Below are 16,128 nucleotides of genomic sequence, written 5' to 3' on the forward strand. Positions count from 1 at the left end.
ATCTTCTACTTTGCTCTTCTTCATCTTGATATCAGAATACCTAAGGTCCGATTCGACGCTTAGCAGGACGACCCTGACCTTGTCTGAAACCCTGTTCTCCACACCCTGTGGTCGTATATACTGTGCTATTGAGACTGAAAAATGATATACACCTTTCTTCCTAGGCACGCAACTCAAACCTAGACGTTTCCATCGCCCTGGTTGGGGTGACGCCGGTGAGTCCATAGGAGCACCATGCAGAACATCTACTGTTGGCTCCCTCGGTGTATGTTTAGGACGTATGCAATCTTCTGATTGGAGTATTAGTGCTCTATAGTAGCTATAGTCTGTCATTATCCCAAGCAACACTTGGAATTTCGGTACGGTTTTCTAATGATGTGCTAGCGTTAGCCGTTTGGTGTTTTAGCATTGTCACGCGCCGTAGCAATATGGAGGGCAGTGTTCCCTCGTATATCCAGTATACCGAGAAGTGCCCTTATTGTTAGTTTTCGTATCTTTGTGGATAGATTCTGGGCTGGCGTCGGTGCGGGAATTAGGTGGGATGAAGTGGTTTAGTAGTAGTATTTGATACGTATTAGCGACAGAGATGGCTATGATTGGTGGATTGAATCGGATGACTAATCGGTATCAATTGAAATGAATGAAGGTCTTGCTCTTCTAACTACAGTCTGTATAGAGCTTTAAATATCTGGCCAGAGGCCTCATTAGATCCCGAAAAGGTAGTATCGTATCCTCCATCGTATCCTCCATCGTATAGTGTATGCAAAGTTGAAAGAACGAGGCGCTGTGATATTGGCTTGGCTGAATAATCCCAAAAATAAGTTCGCCTTGGCTGACAATACGAATCTATGAGATCATGTGATCACTAGCGGCGTGGCCGCTAGCTACTCCAACCCCCTGAGGATTCGACCCCTCAATAGAGACAGGAAGAGATCGTTAAAGAAGAGTCTATCGAAGCAATAGAATTGAGTCCTATCGTTAAAGGCATCCGCTCCTCAGTAGGCTACGTGCGTGTAGCTGATACAGACGTCATTCTGCCCCTCTCCTTCCCCTGGGCCTGTTGTATTCTCAACAGTATTCAAATGGCTTCTTGGTTTCCATCCGTGTATTCAGAGCGCTGATAATCTCAAGTTCGCTTTCTTTCTATGAATTGGTAGTTTAGTGCTGTTTGTCCGGTAAAACGGCCTATGGACTGCAGAACGGTGGTGGTCTAGCCTCATGCCCTACGTTGAATATCACTACTATCCTCTTATTTAGGTGAATCACGAAACAGAATCTTGTCATGAATACTTATCATGTTTCTAAGATTATTAAGCTATCTAGTCATGTCCAACATGTACAGCTATTACAATCTCTCCGGATAGTTCCAAGGTACTGGCGACTTTGGACGTTCAATCTCTAGACCAATTCGTTCAGCACCCACTAGACCAGCTCGTGCAGTGCTCTCTAGACCAGCTCGTTTAGTACTTCTTCTTCTTTCCCTCTCGGGGTGCTTCAACCTAACATAGAGATCATCGGGCAACATGCGCGTAGCCTCTTCCCCTGACCACACAACCAATTTGCCAGGATCGGGATCATACTCGATAACCGTCCTCTTACTTCTGGACTTCATGAGCGAGATAATGTTCCCCAGAATCTGTACCAAGTTCCTGATATCCGTTTGGTACTGCTTCTCCCAGTTCATAACTTCGTCGTACGCACTCGCAACTAATGGCCGTATAAGCTGGCCATATTTATGGACAGCACTGACGAAGACCACTGTCCTGGATAGCCACATCTGTGAGAGGGTATGGTTGATCCGACCCAATCCATCGGCTGCCGCAACTTTGACTCCGCCAATTTTGCCTGGAAGGACCTCATGCCCCTCTTTGATGACCATCAAGTCCGAAGTTGGAGAGGCTGGATAGGCCGTTTTCGGGGGCGGAAGAGATTCAGGGGTGTCGGGGATGCCGTTATTTCGACGAACAGGCTGTGGTCGCTCCACAAATACCTTTGCTTCATAGCATACCATGAATCTGATTTCGCCGAGCTCATATGATATGACTCTATGGTGACTCGCGCTGCTCTCTACATGGGGCGTTGTGAGTGTCTTTTCGAATTGGCGTTCAATCTCTTCGTATTCGTCTAGTTGGGCGTTTGTCGAGACATCCTTCGACTGCCCTCCATCCGTTCGGCAGAAGATGACAGTGCCTCCCACAACTTCAGCCTCAATCCTGAACGCCGCGACATGTCCATGAGATGGATTCACAAATGATAGAAGTTGCCATAGGCTATCTCGGTCCGAAACAATGTCAATAGAGTCCAATCTGAACCTGGGTTCTTCGATAAGTAAAGCTCGGAAAAGAGGCTCAAGCGGATACTTTGGAGCTTGTACTGGTCTTTCGTAGTGGGAAGGCGAGCTCGAGTATGTCCCTGATGAGGGGGGTGACCAGAGGTTAGGGCTACCGGGAACAGCAATTGCAGGTGTAGACCCTCTAATCAAGTTGTATGATGCTAAATGCTGAAAATTATGAATTGGCATATAGCTTTTGCTGGTGAGGCCTGGGTGAGAAAGCACTGCAATCTTGGTAGGCGCCATCGCGAGTGTGATCGGTCGGTAGAATATTTCCCGGTTCAAGATGATAGACTGTAATAAATAAAGGTAGGTATAAATAAACAAGGACTTGAGAGTCAAGTGCAAGCGAAGATGAGATGACATGGCAAAGCAAAGAGGTTCACCTTTGAATGTCGAGAGTTTCGCTGGCGAGACTTCCGGTACCTGCCTCATTCACCAGGTCAAGGTCGATGGACAGCACCTTCCTAGAGAAATCATCTCATTCATGAATGCCGCTGAAAACGAAGCATCTAGATACCAAGAAGCGCCCCCCTGACATTCTTTCCCTTAAGTTGTACTCTCCAAAACCGATGCTCATTCAACAAAAACATCTCACCATCTCGCCCAAAACAGAAATTCGCAACTCCCCCATCCACCAGAATCCGACCTAGAAGATCACCACCAGAAGACCACACATTCACACCGTCACCACATCCACTGTACACATTCCCCTCGAGATCACACTTAACACCATCGGGTATTCCACTGTCTGCGAACGCGAACAGGCGGCGGTTGGCGAGGAAGGGCTGGCCGCCATAAGTCATTACGTCGAATGCGTAACTGTAGATGTTAACTTCAAAACTTTGAGAGTGGGTTTCATCTAGGTCACTTACATTGATGACGCGCGAGTATCGTCTGAAGTCCCAGAACCATGCATCCAGTGAGTATCAGTCACATAGACGACCTTCTCGTCCGGCGAGAAACAGATCCCATTGGGGTGTCCAAAACTATCCGCCATGACGCGAATGCTCTTTTCATCAGGGTTGAATCTGTAGACCTGGCTCGGCAGCCGTGAGGGTGGTCGATAGCCTTGCTCATACCCATAGGTCGGGTCCGTGAACCAGATGGACCCGTCGCTGTGGATGACAACGTCGTTGACGGAATTGAAGGGGCGTCCGTGAAATTCGCTCGTTAGAAGTTCTGTCTCGTACGGAGGCTTGCTTGACATGTAGTACAACCCACTCGGGGCATCCAAGGATCCTTGGCCGCAGATAAGAACGCCGTCTTTGTAATTTACCCCGCCATTAGCCATGGGAATTAGGACGGTGAGCTCTTCGCATGTTACTAGCGATGAATCTGAACCCGAGGCCGATGCACTAGGTTTATCGAGTATAATTTTTGTTATTTGGACGCGCTGGTTACCAGATGGGTCTTGAATTCGATTGCTTGTAATGAAGAGTTCATTGCGTGACTCAATGAAGACGCCGGCTTCATGAGCGAAAGGGTAATCTTTATTCTCGGCAAGAAGCTCGAGGGTCGGATCATCGCCGAGAATGGCGTGGAACTTGGTGTTGTGAACGACGAAGGGACTAGAAGGTGGCATGACGTCTGTGCTGATTAGGAACAGAACAACAAGTGCTGGCTCTGTTTATACCCCGTAGCCTCTGCCTTCCAAGTTCCAAGGCCCAGCCGGGTGACGCGAGTCGCGGGCTTGCGTGGGGCACGCCCGCAGTGGGGCGATTCATGTCCCCGACACGAGTCCCGGCAAGAGCAACTGTTAAATATCGGCGTCGGAGTGCTGGCGATTGAGAAAGAGATTGTTTCTGTCATTGACAAACTTGTTTCCAAGCAAAAGAATAACTATGGCCGACTGGAAAGAATCAAACACACATATCCGCATCCTCCGCGACGCCGAGGCCGGCAAGTACGGAGTATTAGCGGTCATCGCGTACAATATCGAACAAGTCCACGGCTTCATCAAAGCAGCCGAAGTCGCTCGCTCTCCTCTCATTCTTCAGTTCTTCCCATGGGTTGTTGCAACCTTTGACGGCACGCTTGTGCGGGCTGCCGCCGAAGCCGCGAAGCGTGCCTCCGTTCCAATCTCTATCCACCTCGATCATGCACAATCAGAGGAGCTTATCGCCCGGGCGGCAGGATTGCCCTTCAACAGTATCATGGTCGACATGTCACATCACGAGAAGGAAGAGAACTTGCGCAAGACAACGCAATGGGTGCGACACTGCAACGAGCGGCATATTGCCACTGAAGCGGAGCCCGGGCGAATTGAGGGTGGGGAAGACGGAGTTATGGATACGGCGGGTTTGGAGGCTGCTATGACGACTCCAGAAGAAGTTGATGAGTTTGTCGCGACCGGTGTCGACACATTGGCGCCTTCATTCGGAAACATCCACGGGGAATATGGACCGCAAGGACCTCAACTCGATTTCCAGAGGTAAGAGCGCGGCAGCTCAGCATTTTCAAGACCCGCCAGCTAACAAACGTCCAGGTTTAACAACGTCCGGCAACAAGTCAACAAAAGGGTCCGGTTAGCTGTACACGGCACAAACGGCTTTGAGCCTGCTCTGGTTCAGAAGTGCATTGCTGCGGGTTGCAGCAAGGTCAACGTTAACAAGCTCGTCCTGGATGACTATTATGAGCACCTTCACGCCAACGCTGGAAAGATCCCCCACACGCAACTAATAGAGGAGGGTATCAAGAAGGTTGTCGACCTGACAGTGAAATGGATGGAGATATGCGGTTCCGCAGGAAAAGCATAGCTAGCCTACCCAACAGAATAGACAATAGACTAATGCCTGTTCATGAGCATGCTTGCATATGTTACGCTCTCGTTAGGCTTCGGGGTTTCCTGGGTCACCCATAATTGCTTCAGTTCATTTTCGAAGGAATGAACTGGCCAACCGGCCCGTCGTCGACATGATTCCAAAAGATCCAACACGCATTCTCGAGCGCGAGCGTCTTGTGTGAACATTCCGGCTAGAACCGTGAGTACGTGTAGTATCAGCTGAATTAATTCAAACATACCAATAAATAAACTTTGCGAGCATATCAAGCAAGACGCATCGTCTTTCAGTGTTATGGCAATACCGCATATGACTTCTACGCATTGTCGGATTCGCGTCTGCCGCTCGACATAACTATCCAGGCCGCCAGCACAAGGTTCATGTGAGAAGAGAAGGATATGGGCTAGACAATGTAGTTGGACGGCGACAGCTGCAGGCAACCAGGGTTAGCCTCATGCCCAGGCTCGGTGGGGACGGTAAGGCCTAAGGGCAGTAAGGGGCTCAACTTACCGAAAGCTGGGGTTCGGATCCATATCGGTCGGAACGCCGCTGACGAGCTAGGTGCCATCGCTGGTAGTGGAGAGAATTCAACAGTCAAATGACTCCACCATTCGTCAAGCATACGCCGTAAGTGCCTTGCCTTATCAACCCTAGCTTGCATGTTGATCTCCGCCAGCTGGCACTCTTCTTGAGAGCAGTAGTTGATCACCTTTGAGAGAACAAACATCGAGCGGGAAGAAATTTCAGCCGGTGATAAATCTGCATATGTCTTTTTCGGGACCCAGAAGGTAAGAGTTTTGCGCTTTTCACGAAAGGCTGCCCAGACGTCCTGGCAGAGCCAAGCCCACCATACAGCGGCCTTGAGACCTCCAGAGTCCCCGTGGATAACTTGCGAGCGTTGTATGAGGAAAACACCTTCCAGATGTCGCTGCCAATCTTGACTCGAATCGTCGAGCATTTCGTACGTAGAAATAATAAGCGTCGTCGCGAGAAGTTCTTCACTGACTTTGTAGCTCGAATATTGCATGGCTTTCTGGACGTAATGTAATGTTTGGTAGTAATATTGTAGTGAAGTCTCGCGATGGGGATGGTCATTGGATAGCCCGTCGGGATTGAGGGAGAGGTGGCGAGACGAGAGAGCTAGAATTGCATTCAACAACCCGGCGTTGCGCATCTTAAAGGAGTCAGTAAATCTCTCCCATGTAAAGGGTCAATGTCATACTGCAAGATGTGGAACAAACGTGGAGAATTTGTTTGTTGGGTCGAAAAGATCGATCCACGGACTTATTCGTTGGACAAAGTTCTCAAAGAGTGAAAACTCTTGTGGGAGAAGCTGGATAGACTCCTCGGCTTGCCACAATCTCTCTTCTAGAGATCCCGCAGGTGAAGTCATAACATGCCCGTTGAGTCCATGTTGTTCCGTATCGTGCGCTGATACCCCTACATTGGGATCTGGGTGAATACCGTTACCATCCTCCGGGTGGGTTCTGTCCACTATTCGAGTGGCACGCTGCAACGGCGTAACGTGTGCTGCATTTGTTTCCTCCAGTATATCATGCCCATAGCCCGTGAACCATCCTGACATCTGCGGGATCTCTCTAATGGCGTCGTTCGCCAGGAGGTCAAACCACCGCACCGTTGCAGCGTTCACAGTCGGCCCAGGTGATTCCATAGAGCTTGTGACTGAATTCGGGAGTTCAGGATACTGGTGAGCCGAGAGACTGTTAGCAAAAGGCGATGTTGTGTGATCAATTGCTACAATTGCTGCTAGCTGGTCCAGCGGATGACGCGGAGGCTGGCCATGACTAGCGGTCCATGCCAGGAGCGAGGGATCCTGGTGTTCATGGGACGGTGAGACGACAGGCGATTGATCAATGTTGTTCTCTGGTATCGGTGTAATAGCAGGATCGGAACGGTTCCCAATGGGAGACGGTTCGTCAAGAGTGACATCCTCGACTGGCTGCTCAATGGTCTCTTCCGCGGGTTGTTCGACAGACTCTCGGGAGCCGGACGACTGAGAGTAGCCACACTGCCGGCTGACTCTGAGGCAGGGGCCGCATACTGGCCTCACTTCGTCGCATTTGAGATGTCTTTTACGACAAGTTGAACTGTTTGATTTTAGCAAAACAAAATAGATGACCTCAGAAAAGATGCGACAGTGAGGGTGTTGGTAGTGGATGGAGGTGAGCAGGCTTGAGGCAAAGCGAACGTACCAACCAGTATTCGTGCGAAGGCCGCGACCGCGAGATTTCCGGCCTCGAGTTAACCGCACTGGAGTATGACTAGCCATTCTGCAAGCGCATGGTGCGATTGACGGACGGAGAGGACAGAGTCGAGAGGGAGGTTGAGGAGGCAAAGAGCTCGGCTACGGACAGTCTGGCACAGCGCTCATTCCTTGGCGTGGGGAAGTCTCCAGCTGCGCTTCTGGGGCAGCAGTGTTGTTCAATGAGAATTCATATACGTACTAGAGATATTTGGGAGCTTCGGACTCCTATTTCCGGTCTTTGAATCTTAATTCGTACTTGTAATATTAACCGCTCCTGGAGTTCTGCATGGTACAATATATTCAACACTATGTTGTTCAATCTATATATCTCCGCACTACCACTCCATCTTACTGCAAATTACTAAACATGCCTCCATCAGCCAACAACCCTGACCCATTAACATACCGACTCATCTCCTCGCTCGCCAAGAACACCGCCGGCCCAGCCATATCCTCTGGATCGCCAATCCTGCCCAGCGGAATCCTCGCCTCTAGGTACGCCTTCTTAACAGGGTTCTTCATGTCGTGGTCCGCCAGTTGCGTGTTGATCGTCCCGGGAAGCAAAGCATTGCATCGGACTTGATGCTTTCCCAACGCGATAGCCATTGACTGCATCATTGACAGAACCGCTGCCTTGGTGGGTGTATAGTGCGTTTGCAACCCACCCCCGACAAGCGCACTCACGGATGAGATACCGATAATCGAACCGCCGCCGCCTTGCTTAACCATTTGCCGGGCGGCTGCTTGACACGAGTAGAATGTTCCTTTTACGTTGACGTCGAGGCTTTGGTCGAGCAGGGCGGGTTCAATTCTAATTCTCAAATATTAGTATACCATTTCTGACGAGCGCTGAGAGAATACACTAACTCAAGCAATTCAGCCTGTCTGAAAACACCTGCATTCGCAACAAACGCGTCGAGTTTTCCCCATCTCTTGACAGCTTCGTCGATCAAAGCCTTTGGGGTCTCGGGGTTCGTCACGTCGCCTGCGATCTCTAGGATTTCTCCCGCAGGCGCCCCCTTCTTATGCAGCAACTCCACCTCCTCCATCAAACTGTGACGCAGATGCTCATCTTTCGGCAACCCAAGGTGATTGATTGCAACATTGCATCCCTGCCGGATATATTCGAGGGCAATTGCACGGCCGATGCCTGTTGTTCCGCCGGTGATGGCGGCGGTTCTGCCGCGGAGGATGTTCCAAGCTGGGAGGGCCATTATCGTGAGATAACTTGATGGAACAAAAGTGATGAGGGGTAATTGATGCTGCGACTGAAGAGAGCTGAGCATCTGAAGGAGGAGCGTATCGTCATCCTATTAGTCCTCTTGGTCGGGATGCTGGGGTAACCCTCGTCTCGGGGGAATACAGACCCCACACTCTCCAACTGATCGACCCACTGCCCGGCTCGAGGGCATTGTATACGGAGTTCCTCCTGGTAGAGATAGCATCATTCGACAAAGTATGGTGACGAAGTGGGCAAATAAAGTATGCATGAAATCCAGATTAATTAACATATTTTCTGATTTCCCGGATCATAGGTTGTCGCGTAGGTATAAGTACCTTGGTCCCTCTCTAACCCCTCCACCCCTCACCCTCTACAAAACACTCATTCGCATCCCCCACCCTCCCCCTCCCCTTCCTAAAACACCGTCAAAATGGCCTCACCACCAGCCGAAACTCCCCAAACCCAGCTCACTCTCGCCGGAAAGGTGATCGCAAGTCCGTCACCCCTCCAACTTACTACCGAAGCAGATTCTAACCATACCCCCCAGTCACCGGTGCAAACCGCGGCATAGGCCTCGGCATCGCCGAATCCTGCCTCGTAAACGGCGCATCCCACGTCTACAGCCTCGACATCGGAGACCCCGATACCTCAGACAACTCCGACTGGACGCAACTCCTCACGCGCTTCCCCTCGCAACTGCACGCCCTCCCGACAAACGTCACGGAGGAAGAAACAATCATCGCCTCAATCGACAAAATCATCGCAGAAGCAGGTGCACTGCACGGGATGGTCGTTAACGCGGGAAGAACGCACCACAAGGCCGCGCTGGATTTTACAAAGGAGGAGATTGACGTGCTGTTTAATGTTAATCTGTACGGGGCTTTCTTTAGTGCCCGTGCTGCGGCGAAGGCTTTTATTAGGCAGGGGGTTAAGGGGAGTGTGGTTTTTACGGCGAGTATGGCGTCTTATCGGCCTAATAAGGTATGTCCCATCTTACTCCCAATTCAGTAAGTTTCTGCACAGGAACACTAGAGTTAACCGACATGTACTCGTGCAGCGCGTCCCCTCCGCCCCCTACGGCGCCTCAAAAGCCGGCATCCGCAACATGACACACACGCTCGCAATGGAATGGGCGCAGTACGGCATACGAGTGAATAGTGTTTCGCCGGGCCTTGTGCAAACGGCCATGACGTACTGGGTGCCGCAGCAGCCTGATTGGGAGCAGCAGTTGAAGTACTACGGCGGTATTCCGCGATTGGCGCAGGTGCAGGAGTTGGGAGGAGCTTATGTTTACTTGCTGAGTGATGCGGCGAGTTATACGACTAGTATTGATATTCCGGTTAATGGGGTTATTGGGAGTGAGTATTTCCTTCTTCGTTGGGCTTGGACTTGGGGTGGATGGGTTGATGCTGACAATTTACAGTTTGTTAGAGATAGTCTCGATGGGAAGGAAACTGCAGGCTCTGGGTGCTACTGGACAATATACATTTCACAAATATTGACATGAATGAAAAACACCTTATTCCAAAATCCAAATAGGAATTGTAGCCCAGGGTGATGCTGTTACCACCCCTCCACAACGGTAAACCTCGCAACAACCCCATCCATAGGCGAAACAGTAGCACTGCGCTTAACAACAAGCTCAGCATCCGGATCCTTCAACTCCATCTGGAATCTCCCCACTGTAGCCGCAACCAAAGCAGCTAACTCGGCCTTCGCAAACCCCTGCCCAATGCAGCTCCTCGGCCCATGTAAAAAGGTCATAAGGGCGTAGTTGTTCAATGCGCCGCCGGTGTTCGCTTGACCGGGGACAAGCCATCGCTCCGGATCGAATCTGGTGGCGTCGGGGCCCCAGAGGTCGGGGTGGTGGTTTATGACTTCGGGTGAGATGGAGAGGATTGTGCCTTTGGGGATGAGCGTTCCGGCTAGTGTGGTATCCTGAGTGGTTTCGCGGAATGTAATTGGGACGGAGGGGTGGAAACGGAGGACTTCATTGCAGAAGGCGTGGAGGTAGGGGAGGGAGTCGAGCTGAGGGGCTGTGATGGGTTCGGGTTTATTGACAGAGATGGGAGGGAGGTTGGCGCGGACTTCTTCGCGTAGTCGGGTCTGTACTTTGGGGTGTTTGCAGAGGGCATAGACAGCCCATTGTAATGCAGTTGCGGTGGTCTCGTGCCCGGCTGCGAGGAAAGTCATCATTTGGTCAATTAGTTCCTCGTCTGTAAAGTTTGCGCTGTTCAAAGCGACTGATAGTATATCCTTCCCGCTCCCAGACTCTTCTAGGTTGTGCTTGATGCGTTCTCGCTTCTCGTCGATGAGTTGTTGCGCTACTTGTCGGACGAAATCGCTACCCTCCTTGATTTCGCGATTGCGCTCTACCGGCAGAGCTTGGATTAATTGGGTGTTTCCGAGGACGAATCCAGCAGCGAAGAGAAGCTTCAGCCAAAGTGGTGCGTCTTTTAGAACTCTGTGGTACTGCGCAGCGAGCTCATTGTCTGGGTCAGCAAGCGATCCGAAATCTCGGTCCATGCCTGCGAGACCTATAATATCCAGCGTTGTCCGGCTTGCCCAGGGTCTCACAACGACAATATTATTGTCGGCACTTTTGCGGTCCTGCAAGTCCTTTTCAATGCACTTAACCATCTCAGTGCTCTTAGCCCAGAAGGTCGGATACAAGTCCTTGATATGGCGATAGGAAAATGCAGGCATGAGATTCTTTCGATGTCTCTGGTTGAGGCTTAGCAGAGTCCAGCAGATCCTAGGTTCAAAAGACACTGACTTTATGCTCCTGACCCTCTACAAGCAAAATACCATGGTTTCCAGCAATGCGCCCCAAAGATCGTCGCATCTGCTCGGGTTTGGTGTAGTCATATGTGTTTTGGACAAGAAGCTCGCTTAGGGCCCTGGGAGATGCCACGAGTACTCGTTCCATGTTGCCAATCACATAATATCGCAGTAGCCCATTGTTAGGGACCGTATGAATCCATTTGAGCATATCCTCAAACGGCGTCTGGAGCACGTAGGTGCTGGTGTTTCCGGTGATCCATGACCGGACCTATCGGGTTAGCTGTCGATAAGCTTATAGGGACAGGGAAGGCGTACAGGAGGCGCCGGAATGTGTTTGGCTGGAGTCAGGTATTCTGGATATAAAAATGAGGCATGGAATATTCTGAGAGCAGTGAGGACGATGGAAAGGACGAAAAAAGCCGAGAAGCTGGAGGTGAGATAGGCGTAACCCACGACGCCAGCAAAGAGCACATTCCACGGTATTTGTGTCATTTTCTGTCCGATCTCAAGTCAGGGCTCGAAATCAGATAATATCCAAAATCATCAAAGCAGAAAAAGTAATTTGTGGTAAAGACCACGTGTTGAGATGAAAAGCATGGTTGTATTTATAGATAGAAGCGCAGAGCTAAGACGTGATGCGCAGAGAGCCGGAGCCGTTCGTAAGCTTGCAAGATCAAGAGTGGGCGGACCCGTCACCCCGGACAGCAGAGCAAGCGGAACCGACATCATTAAATGCTTATGGTGGGATTTGGTCGAGCGCTGATTGGGTTTGACGCGCACGATTTCTGACTCTCTGGCCCCCGGGAGGATTTTGATCCGACGGGCCAACTTTAACAGATCAGGCTACTATGTAAAAAATAAGAAGCTTGCTCTGGCATACTTTTTCTATTCCATTACAGTTATTCTAAACACTTTGCCATACAAAACCCATAAATCGCACATGCCTTCCAATAGGCGCTATCATGTTCTCAATCGTAAATCGTACCTGCGATATCACATCTTACAACTTCTCGCCAGCAGCCTGCTTCATCTGTCCGTACTTCTTCAGACGAATGGCAGACACACCAATGAAGCCGGTGGTCTCGGTGGGGGCGAAGTCACCGATCTCGTCCATGCTGGACTCGGACATGTCGTACAGCTTCTCGGTCTCGGAGGAACGGCCGAGGATGATCATGTTGCCCTTGTAGGCACGGCAGCGGACCTTGCCGTTGACGGACTTCTGGGAAGCAGGGATGGACTGCTCAAGGAACTCACGCTCGGGTGAGAAGTAGAGACCGTTGTAGAGGAGCTTGGAGTAGTTGACAGTGATGAACTGGTCACGGAGAGCGCGGACTTCGCGGTCAAGGACAAGACCCTCAAGGTCACTGCAGATAATCAGCAAGGGGTCTTATAAGAGCAAAAGGGGTTACATACACGTGAGCGGAGCGCAAGCAGGTGAGACCGGGGGTCTCGTAGCAGCCACGGGATTTGATACCGATGAAACGGTTCTCGACCTATTCGAAGTTAGTTTCTATCCAACCAATACAACAAAAGCAGACTCACAATGTCGATACGGCCAATACCGTTGCGGCGGGCAATGGCGTTGGCGGTCAGGAAAAGGTCGACAGCATCGGTAGCGACCTTAGCCTCGCCGTTCTCAGTGTACTCGAGCTTGACGGGAAGACCCTTCTCGAAGTGAACAGTGAAGTCCTCGGGCTTGTCGGGGGCAGTGAGGGGGTCGACAGTGAGCTTCCACATGTCGGTGGGAGGGGTGATGTCGGGATCCTCGAGGATACCGGCCTCGTAAGAGCAGTGGGCCAGGTTCTCGTCCATACTCCAGGGCTTGGACTTGGTGGAGGTGACGGGGATGCCCTTCTCGGCGGCGTAGGCAAGGAGATCGTTACGACCGGCGAAGCGCTCGTAGAAGACGGGGTCACGCCAGGGAGCAATGACCTTGATGTCGGGCTGCAGAGCGTAGAAGGCAAGCTCGAAACGGACCTGGTCGTTACCCTTGCCAGTGCAGCCGTGGGATACGGCGAAACATCCTTCGCGCTGTAGACACAGTTAGTGTGTGGCCAGGCGTCTCAAGCTGTCGGTAATTCTAACCTTAGCGACATCGATCTGAGCACGGGCGATCACTGGGCGAGCCAGAGATGTACCGAGGAGGTAGACGTTCTCGTAGATGGCGTTGCAAGCAATAGCGGGGAAGCAGAGCTCCTCAACGAACTCCCCTATGCCATTGTCAATTCCTTTTCTTCACCGTCTGACCAATTTTGTGGGTATACGTACGGCGGAGGTCGACAACCTCGGCCTTGACGGCACCGAGCTTGAGAGCTTTCTCCTTGATGGCGTCGAAGTCCTCTAAAGGGCGGGGTGTGAGCGCAAGTAGCGGTGGAGGTTAATTTAAGGAATCGCTTTACCTTCCTGGCCAACATCGGCAGCTGAGAGACCATTAGCATTGAAACAAACAAGAATCAAATCAATTGGCAAGGTAACTCACTGAAAGCAACAACCTCGTAGCCCTCGTCAATAAGCCACTTCACTGTATTTTGAATCAGCTGGAGCACGTGGGGAAGAAGACGGGACCGGAGCAGCTAACAGATGATGCTGGTGTCGAGACCGCCGCTGAAGGCGACACAGATCTTGCCTTTGCCCATGGTGTATGGAGTGTATGGATAGTAATTGAGAATTGAAGAATGGAAAGGGGAATTTCGAGGAGGAGGGGCGAAGATATGAAGGTCGGAGGAGTGAGGACTGAGTCACCCCAAGGAAAAAGTTTTGGCGGGATGCGGCCCACGGAGTGGAGGCCAGTCTCCGAGGTCGCTATCACCTTAGCTCCTTGGCGCTGATAAGCGTCGATCTTCGCTCCATCACTGCATTGTATTTGTAGGTGCTTGTCTGACACTTTCATCCATTATTGGCGTCTTGTGAGTAGAAAACACCAAGTCAGAGTCACTGGATCTTCAATCTGATCAATTGAGCTTCAATATCCGCGGTGTGACCCGAGATACGCCTGCTTCCGTCTGAGAAAAGGCGGTCTGTGACAATGTTGAAACTATCCGTGGTGACATAAAAATTTGTGAGACCTTGCATACTGATAACATGGAGAGTCAATCAACGACCTATACAGCCTGTATGTCGGGCTCCAGAGGCTATGCCGGGCTTTTCGTCGTGGGCATTTGCCTCCATCTCTGGCTACCGAGGCTTGACATCACCGTGATCGGATTTCTAAGCAGCTTGTCGCATTTAACCAACGCAATACCCCTCATTCCAGTGCCTCAGCCCAATTGACGAGAGCAACTTCTTTACAACTCCAAATTTCACAATGGCCTCGAAGCAATTTCCCGATATCGAAAACAAGCCTGCTCCAGGCATTTCTTACTTCACCCCAGCTCAGGAACCCCCGGCGGGTACCGCAGCCGATCCGCAGTCCAATCAAGCTCCAATCCCCAAGGTGTTTCAGCCTATCAAAGTGAGGGGCCTCACATTACACAACCGCATTGGGGTAAGCAATACATCCTGCAAGCATGGCTTGGCTTCGTCGGGCTAGTCATTCGTTGCCATAATTTGCTATAATTAGGCCAACGTCGCTAACTAGTCAATCACTTCATAGCTGTCTCCATTATGCCAATATTCCGCAGACGATGGCCATATGACAGCCTGGCACATGGCCCATCTGGGAGGAATTGCCCAGCGCGGGCCCGGATTCCTTATGATCGAGGCGACCGCAGTTGAGCCGGAAGGCCGCATCACACCGCAAGATCTCGGGCTATGGAAAGACTCACAGATCAAGCCCATGAAGGACGTCATTGAATTCGCGCACAGTCAGAACCAGATCATCGGAGTCCAAATCGCCCACGCCGGCCGAAAGGCAAGCACTGTTGCACCCTGGTTGTCCTTTGGTGACGCTGCAACTGAAAAGGTGGGCGGCTGGCCAGACCGCGTTAAAGGCCCGTCCAACATTCCGTTCACAGATCGGTTCCCCGTACCGAAGGAGATGACCAAGAAGGACATTGAGGACCTCAAGGTCTCATGGGTAGCTGCAGTCAAACGGGCTGTTAGCGCTGGCGCCGACTTCGTCGAAATCCACAATGCCCATGGTTATCTGCTCAGCTCTTTCTTGTCTCCCGCCGTGAATACGAGAAATGACGAGTATGGAGGCAGCTTCGAGAACCGTATCCGTCTTAGCTTGGAAATCGCGAAACTAACCAGGGAAGCTGTTCCAGACCACTTGCCGGTCTTTCTGCGAGTGTCAGCTACTGACTGGCTAGAGGACTCTCAGGCGGGCCAGCCCAGCTGGAAGCTAGAGGACACCGTCAAGTTCGCCGAAGCTCTAGCTGAGAGCGGCCATATTGATGTACTCGATGTTAGCAGTGGTGGAACTCACGCCGCTCAGAAGATCCACGCCGGGCCTGGGTTCCAAGCACCTTTTGCGGTAGCCGTCAAGAAGGCAGTGGGCGATAAGCTAATTGTGGGCACTGTCGGTATGATTGACAGCGGCACCCTGGCAAACAAATTGGTTGAAGAAGAAGGACTGGATCTCACCCTCATCGGCCGCGGTTTCCAGAAGAACCCAGGGTTGGTGTGGACCTTTGCCGAAGAGCTGGGTGTCGAAATTGGCATGGCAAACCAGATCCGATGGGGATTCGCTTCTCGTGGCGGAGGACCTTATCTCAGAAAGAAGCCTAGCAAGATCTAGATGAAGGATACACTTAGATTAGACACATTTAGAGAGCGCAATTAAACGTATGAAACGAAGAAG

The 16,128-nt window shown here is 51.2% G+C and overlaps 9 protein-coding genes across 9 annotated transcripts; 3 read left to right on the forward strand and 6 right to left on the reverse strand.

Moving 5' to 3' along the window:
- Positions 1-1,345: 1,345 nt before the first annotated feature.
- BDV14DRAFT_194727 (uncharacterized protein) lies at positions 1,346-2,578 on the reverse strand (the record flags this gene model as incomplete). The annotated part of the gene is made up of 1 exon (XM_073772001.1): positions 1,346-2,578. One exon carries the CDS (start codon positions 2,576-2,578, stop codon positions 1,346-1,348), a length of 1,233 nt encoding a protein of 410 aa, XP_073633905.1.
- Positions 2,579-2,844: 266 nt separating this feature from the next.
- Positions 2,845-3,917, reverse strand: BDV14DRAFT_186568 (SMP-30/gluconolactonase/LRE family protein; the record flags this gene model as incomplete). Its single annotated transcript, XM_073770834.1, has 2 exons — positions 2,845-3,154; positions 3,208-3,917. 2 exons carry the CDS (start codon positions 3,915-3,917, stop codon positions 2,845-2,847), a joined length of 1,020 nt encoding a protein of 339 aa, XP_073633906.1.
- A 259-nt stretch (positions 3,918-4,176) lies between these two features.
- BDV14DRAFT_186569 (class II fructose-bisphosphate aldolase) lies at positions 4,177-5,091 on the forward strand (the record flags this gene model as incomplete). Its single annotated transcript, XM_073770835.1, has 2 exons — positions 4,177-4,766; positions 4,821-5,091. The coding sequence occupies 2 exons, from the start codon at positions 4,177-4,179 to the stop codon at positions 5,089-5,091; spliced, it is 861 nt and encodes a 286-aa protein (XP_073633907.1).
- BDV14DRAFT_4898 (Zn(II)2Cys6 transcription factor) lies at positions 4,946-7,473 on the reverse strand. Its single transcript, XM_073776889.1, has 5 exons — positions 7,329-7,473; positions 6,338-7,223; positions 5,626-6,289; positions 5,357-5,545; positions 4,946-5,308 (listed from the first exon to the last, which is right to left on the reverse strand). Exons 1-5 carry the CDS (start codon positions 7,403-7,405, stop codon positions 5,121-5,123), a joined length of 2,004 nt encoding a protein of 667 aa, XP_073633908.1. The 5' UTR covers positions 7,406-7,473; the 3' UTR covers positions 4,946-5,120.
- A 256-nt stretch (positions 7,474-7,729) lies between these two features.
- On the reverse strand, positions 7,730-8,595 carry BDV14DRAFT_186571 (SDR family NAD(P)-dependent oxidoreductase; the record flags this gene model as incomplete). Its single annotated transcript, XM_073770836.1, has 2 exons — positions 7,730-8,192; positions 8,249-8,595. 2 exons carry the CDS (start codon positions 8,593-8,595, stop codon positions 7,730-7,732), a joined length of 810 nt encoding a protein of 269 aa, XP_073633909.1.
- Positions 8,596-8,843: 248 nt separating this feature from the next.
- BDV14DRAFT_4975 (uncharacterized protein) lies at positions 8,844-10,100 on the forward strand. Its single transcript, XM_073776911.1, has 4 exons — positions 8,844-9,097; positions 9,151-9,584; positions 9,661-9,961; positions 10,027-10,100. Exons 1-4 carry the CDS (start codon positions 9,034-9,036, stop codon positions 10,032-10,034), a joined length of 807 nt encoding a protein of 268 aa, XP_073633910.1. The 5' UTR covers positions 8,844-9,033; the 3' UTR covers positions 10,035-10,100.
- On the reverse strand, positions 10,058-12,255 carry BDV14DRAFT_162302 (cytochrome P450). The gene is made up of 3 exons (XM_073766875.1): positions 11,703-12,255; positions 11,380-11,655; positions 10,058-11,327 (listed from the first exon to the last, which is right to left on the reverse strand). Exons 1-3 carry the CDS (start codon positions 11,877-11,879, stop codon positions 10,167-10,169), a joined length of 1,614 nt encoding a protein of 537 aa, XP_073633911.1. The 5' UTR covers positions 11,880-12,255; the 3' UTR covers positions 10,058-10,166.
- BDV14DRAFT_162311 (argininosuccinate synthase) lies at positions 12,234-14,181 on the reverse strand. Its single transcript, XM_073766876.1, has 8 exons — positions 13,966-14,181; positions 13,867-13,908; positions 13,787-13,807; positions 13,656-13,727; positions 13,473-13,597; positions 12,930-13,418; positions 12,801-12,880; positions 12,234-12,751 (listed from the first exon to the last, which is right to left on the reverse strand). The coding sequence occupies exons 1-8, from the start codon at positions 14,021-14,023 to the stop codon at positions 12,388-12,390; spliced, it is 1,251 nt and encodes a 416-aa protein (XP_073633912.1). The 5' UTR covers positions 14,024-14,181; the 3' UTR covers positions 12,234-12,387.
- A 473-nt stretch (positions 14,182-14,654) lies between these two features.
- On the forward strand, positions 14,655-16,128 carry BDV14DRAFT_162314 (NADH:flavin oxidoreductase/NADH oxidase). The gene is made up of 2 exons (XM_073766877.1): positions 14,655-14,871; positions 14,980-16,128. Exons 1-2 carry the CDS (start codon positions 14,692-14,694, stop codon positions 16,063-16,065), a joined length of 1,266 nt encoding a protein of 421 aa, XP_073633913.1. The 5' UTR covers positions 14,655-14,691; the 3' UTR covers positions 16,066-16,128.

This window comes from Aspergillus stella-maris (genome assembly GCF_047715825.1).
Source record: "Aspergillus stella-maris strain CBS 113639 unplaced genomic scaffold BDV14scaffold_1, whole genome shotgun sequence".
Taxonomy (NCBI): Eukaryota; Fungi; Ascomycota; class Eurotiomycetes; order Eurotiales; family Aspergillaceae; genus Aspergillus; species Aspergillus stella-maris.

What these genes read in the sequence shown, in the direction of transcription:
- BDV14DRAFT_4898 (XM_073776889.1), bottom strand. Translation starts at nt 7,405, where the DNA reads ATGGCTAGTCATACTCCAGTGCGGTTAACTCGAGGCCGGAAATCTCGC. An exon ending in CTTCGCACGAATACTGGTTG is followed by an intron (nt 7,224 to 7,328) that starts GTACGTTCGCTT and finishes AAAATCAAACAG; the next exon opens with TTCAACTTGTCGTAAAAGAC. An exon ending in CTCGCAAAGTTTATTTATTG is followed by an intron (nt 5,309 to 5,356) that starts GTATGTTTGAAT and finishes TCACGGTTCTAG; the next exon opens with CCGGAATGTTCACACAAGAC.
- BDV14DRAFT_4975 (XM_073776911.1), top strand. Translation starts at nt 9,034, where the DNA reads ATGGCCTCACCACCAGCCGAAACTCCCCAAACCCAGCTCACTCTCGCC. An exon ending in CGCCGGAAAGGTGATCGCAA is followed by an intron (nt 9,098 to 9,150) that starts GTCCGTCACCCC and finishes CATACCCCCCAG; the next exon opens with TCACCGGTGCAAACCGCGGC. An exon ending in CGTCTTATCGGCCTAATAAG is followed by an intron (nt 9,585 to 9,660) that starts GTATGTCCCATC and finishes GTACTCGTGCAG; the next exon opens with CGCGTCCCCTCCGCCCCCTA.
- BDV14DRAFT_162302 (XM_073766875.1), bottom strand. Translation starts at nt 11,879, where the DNA reads ATGACACAAATACCGTGGAATGTGCTCTTTGCTGGCGTCGTGGGTTAC. An exon ending in AACACATTCCGGCGCCTCCT is followed by an intron (nt 11,656 to 11,702) that starts GTACGCCTTCCC and finishes CTAACCCGATAG; the next exon opens with GTCCGGTCATGGATCACCGG. An exon ending in TAGAGGGTCAGGAGCATAAA is followed by an intron (nt 11,328 to 11,379) that starts GTCAGTGTCTTT and finishes AGCCTCAACCAG; the next exon opens with AGACATCGAAAGAATCTCAT.
- BDV14DRAFT_162311 (XM_073766876.1), bottom strand. Translation starts at nt 14,023, where the DNA reads ATGGGCAAAGGCAAGATCTGTGTCGCCTTCAGCGGCGGTCTCGACACC. An exon ending in CTACGAGGTTGTTGCTTTCA is followed by an intron (nt 13,808 to 13,866) that starts GTGAGTTACCTT and finishes ATGGTCTCTCAG; the next exon opens with CTGCCGATGTTGGCCAGGAA. An exon ending in TGCTTGCGCTCCGCTCACGT is followed by an intron (nt 12,752 to 12,800) that starts GTATGTAACCCC and finishes GATTATCTGCAG; the next exon opens with TGACCTTGAGGGTCTTGTCC.
- BDV14DRAFT_162314 (XM_073766877.1), top strand. Translation starts at nt 14,692, where the DNA reads ATGGCCTCGAAGCAATTTCCCGATATCGAAAACAAGCCTGCTCCAGGC. An exon ending in CATTACACAACCGCATTGGG is followed by an intron (nt 14,872 to 14,979) that starts GTAAGCAATACA and finishes ATCACTTCATAG; the next exon opens with CTGTCTCCATTATGCCAATA.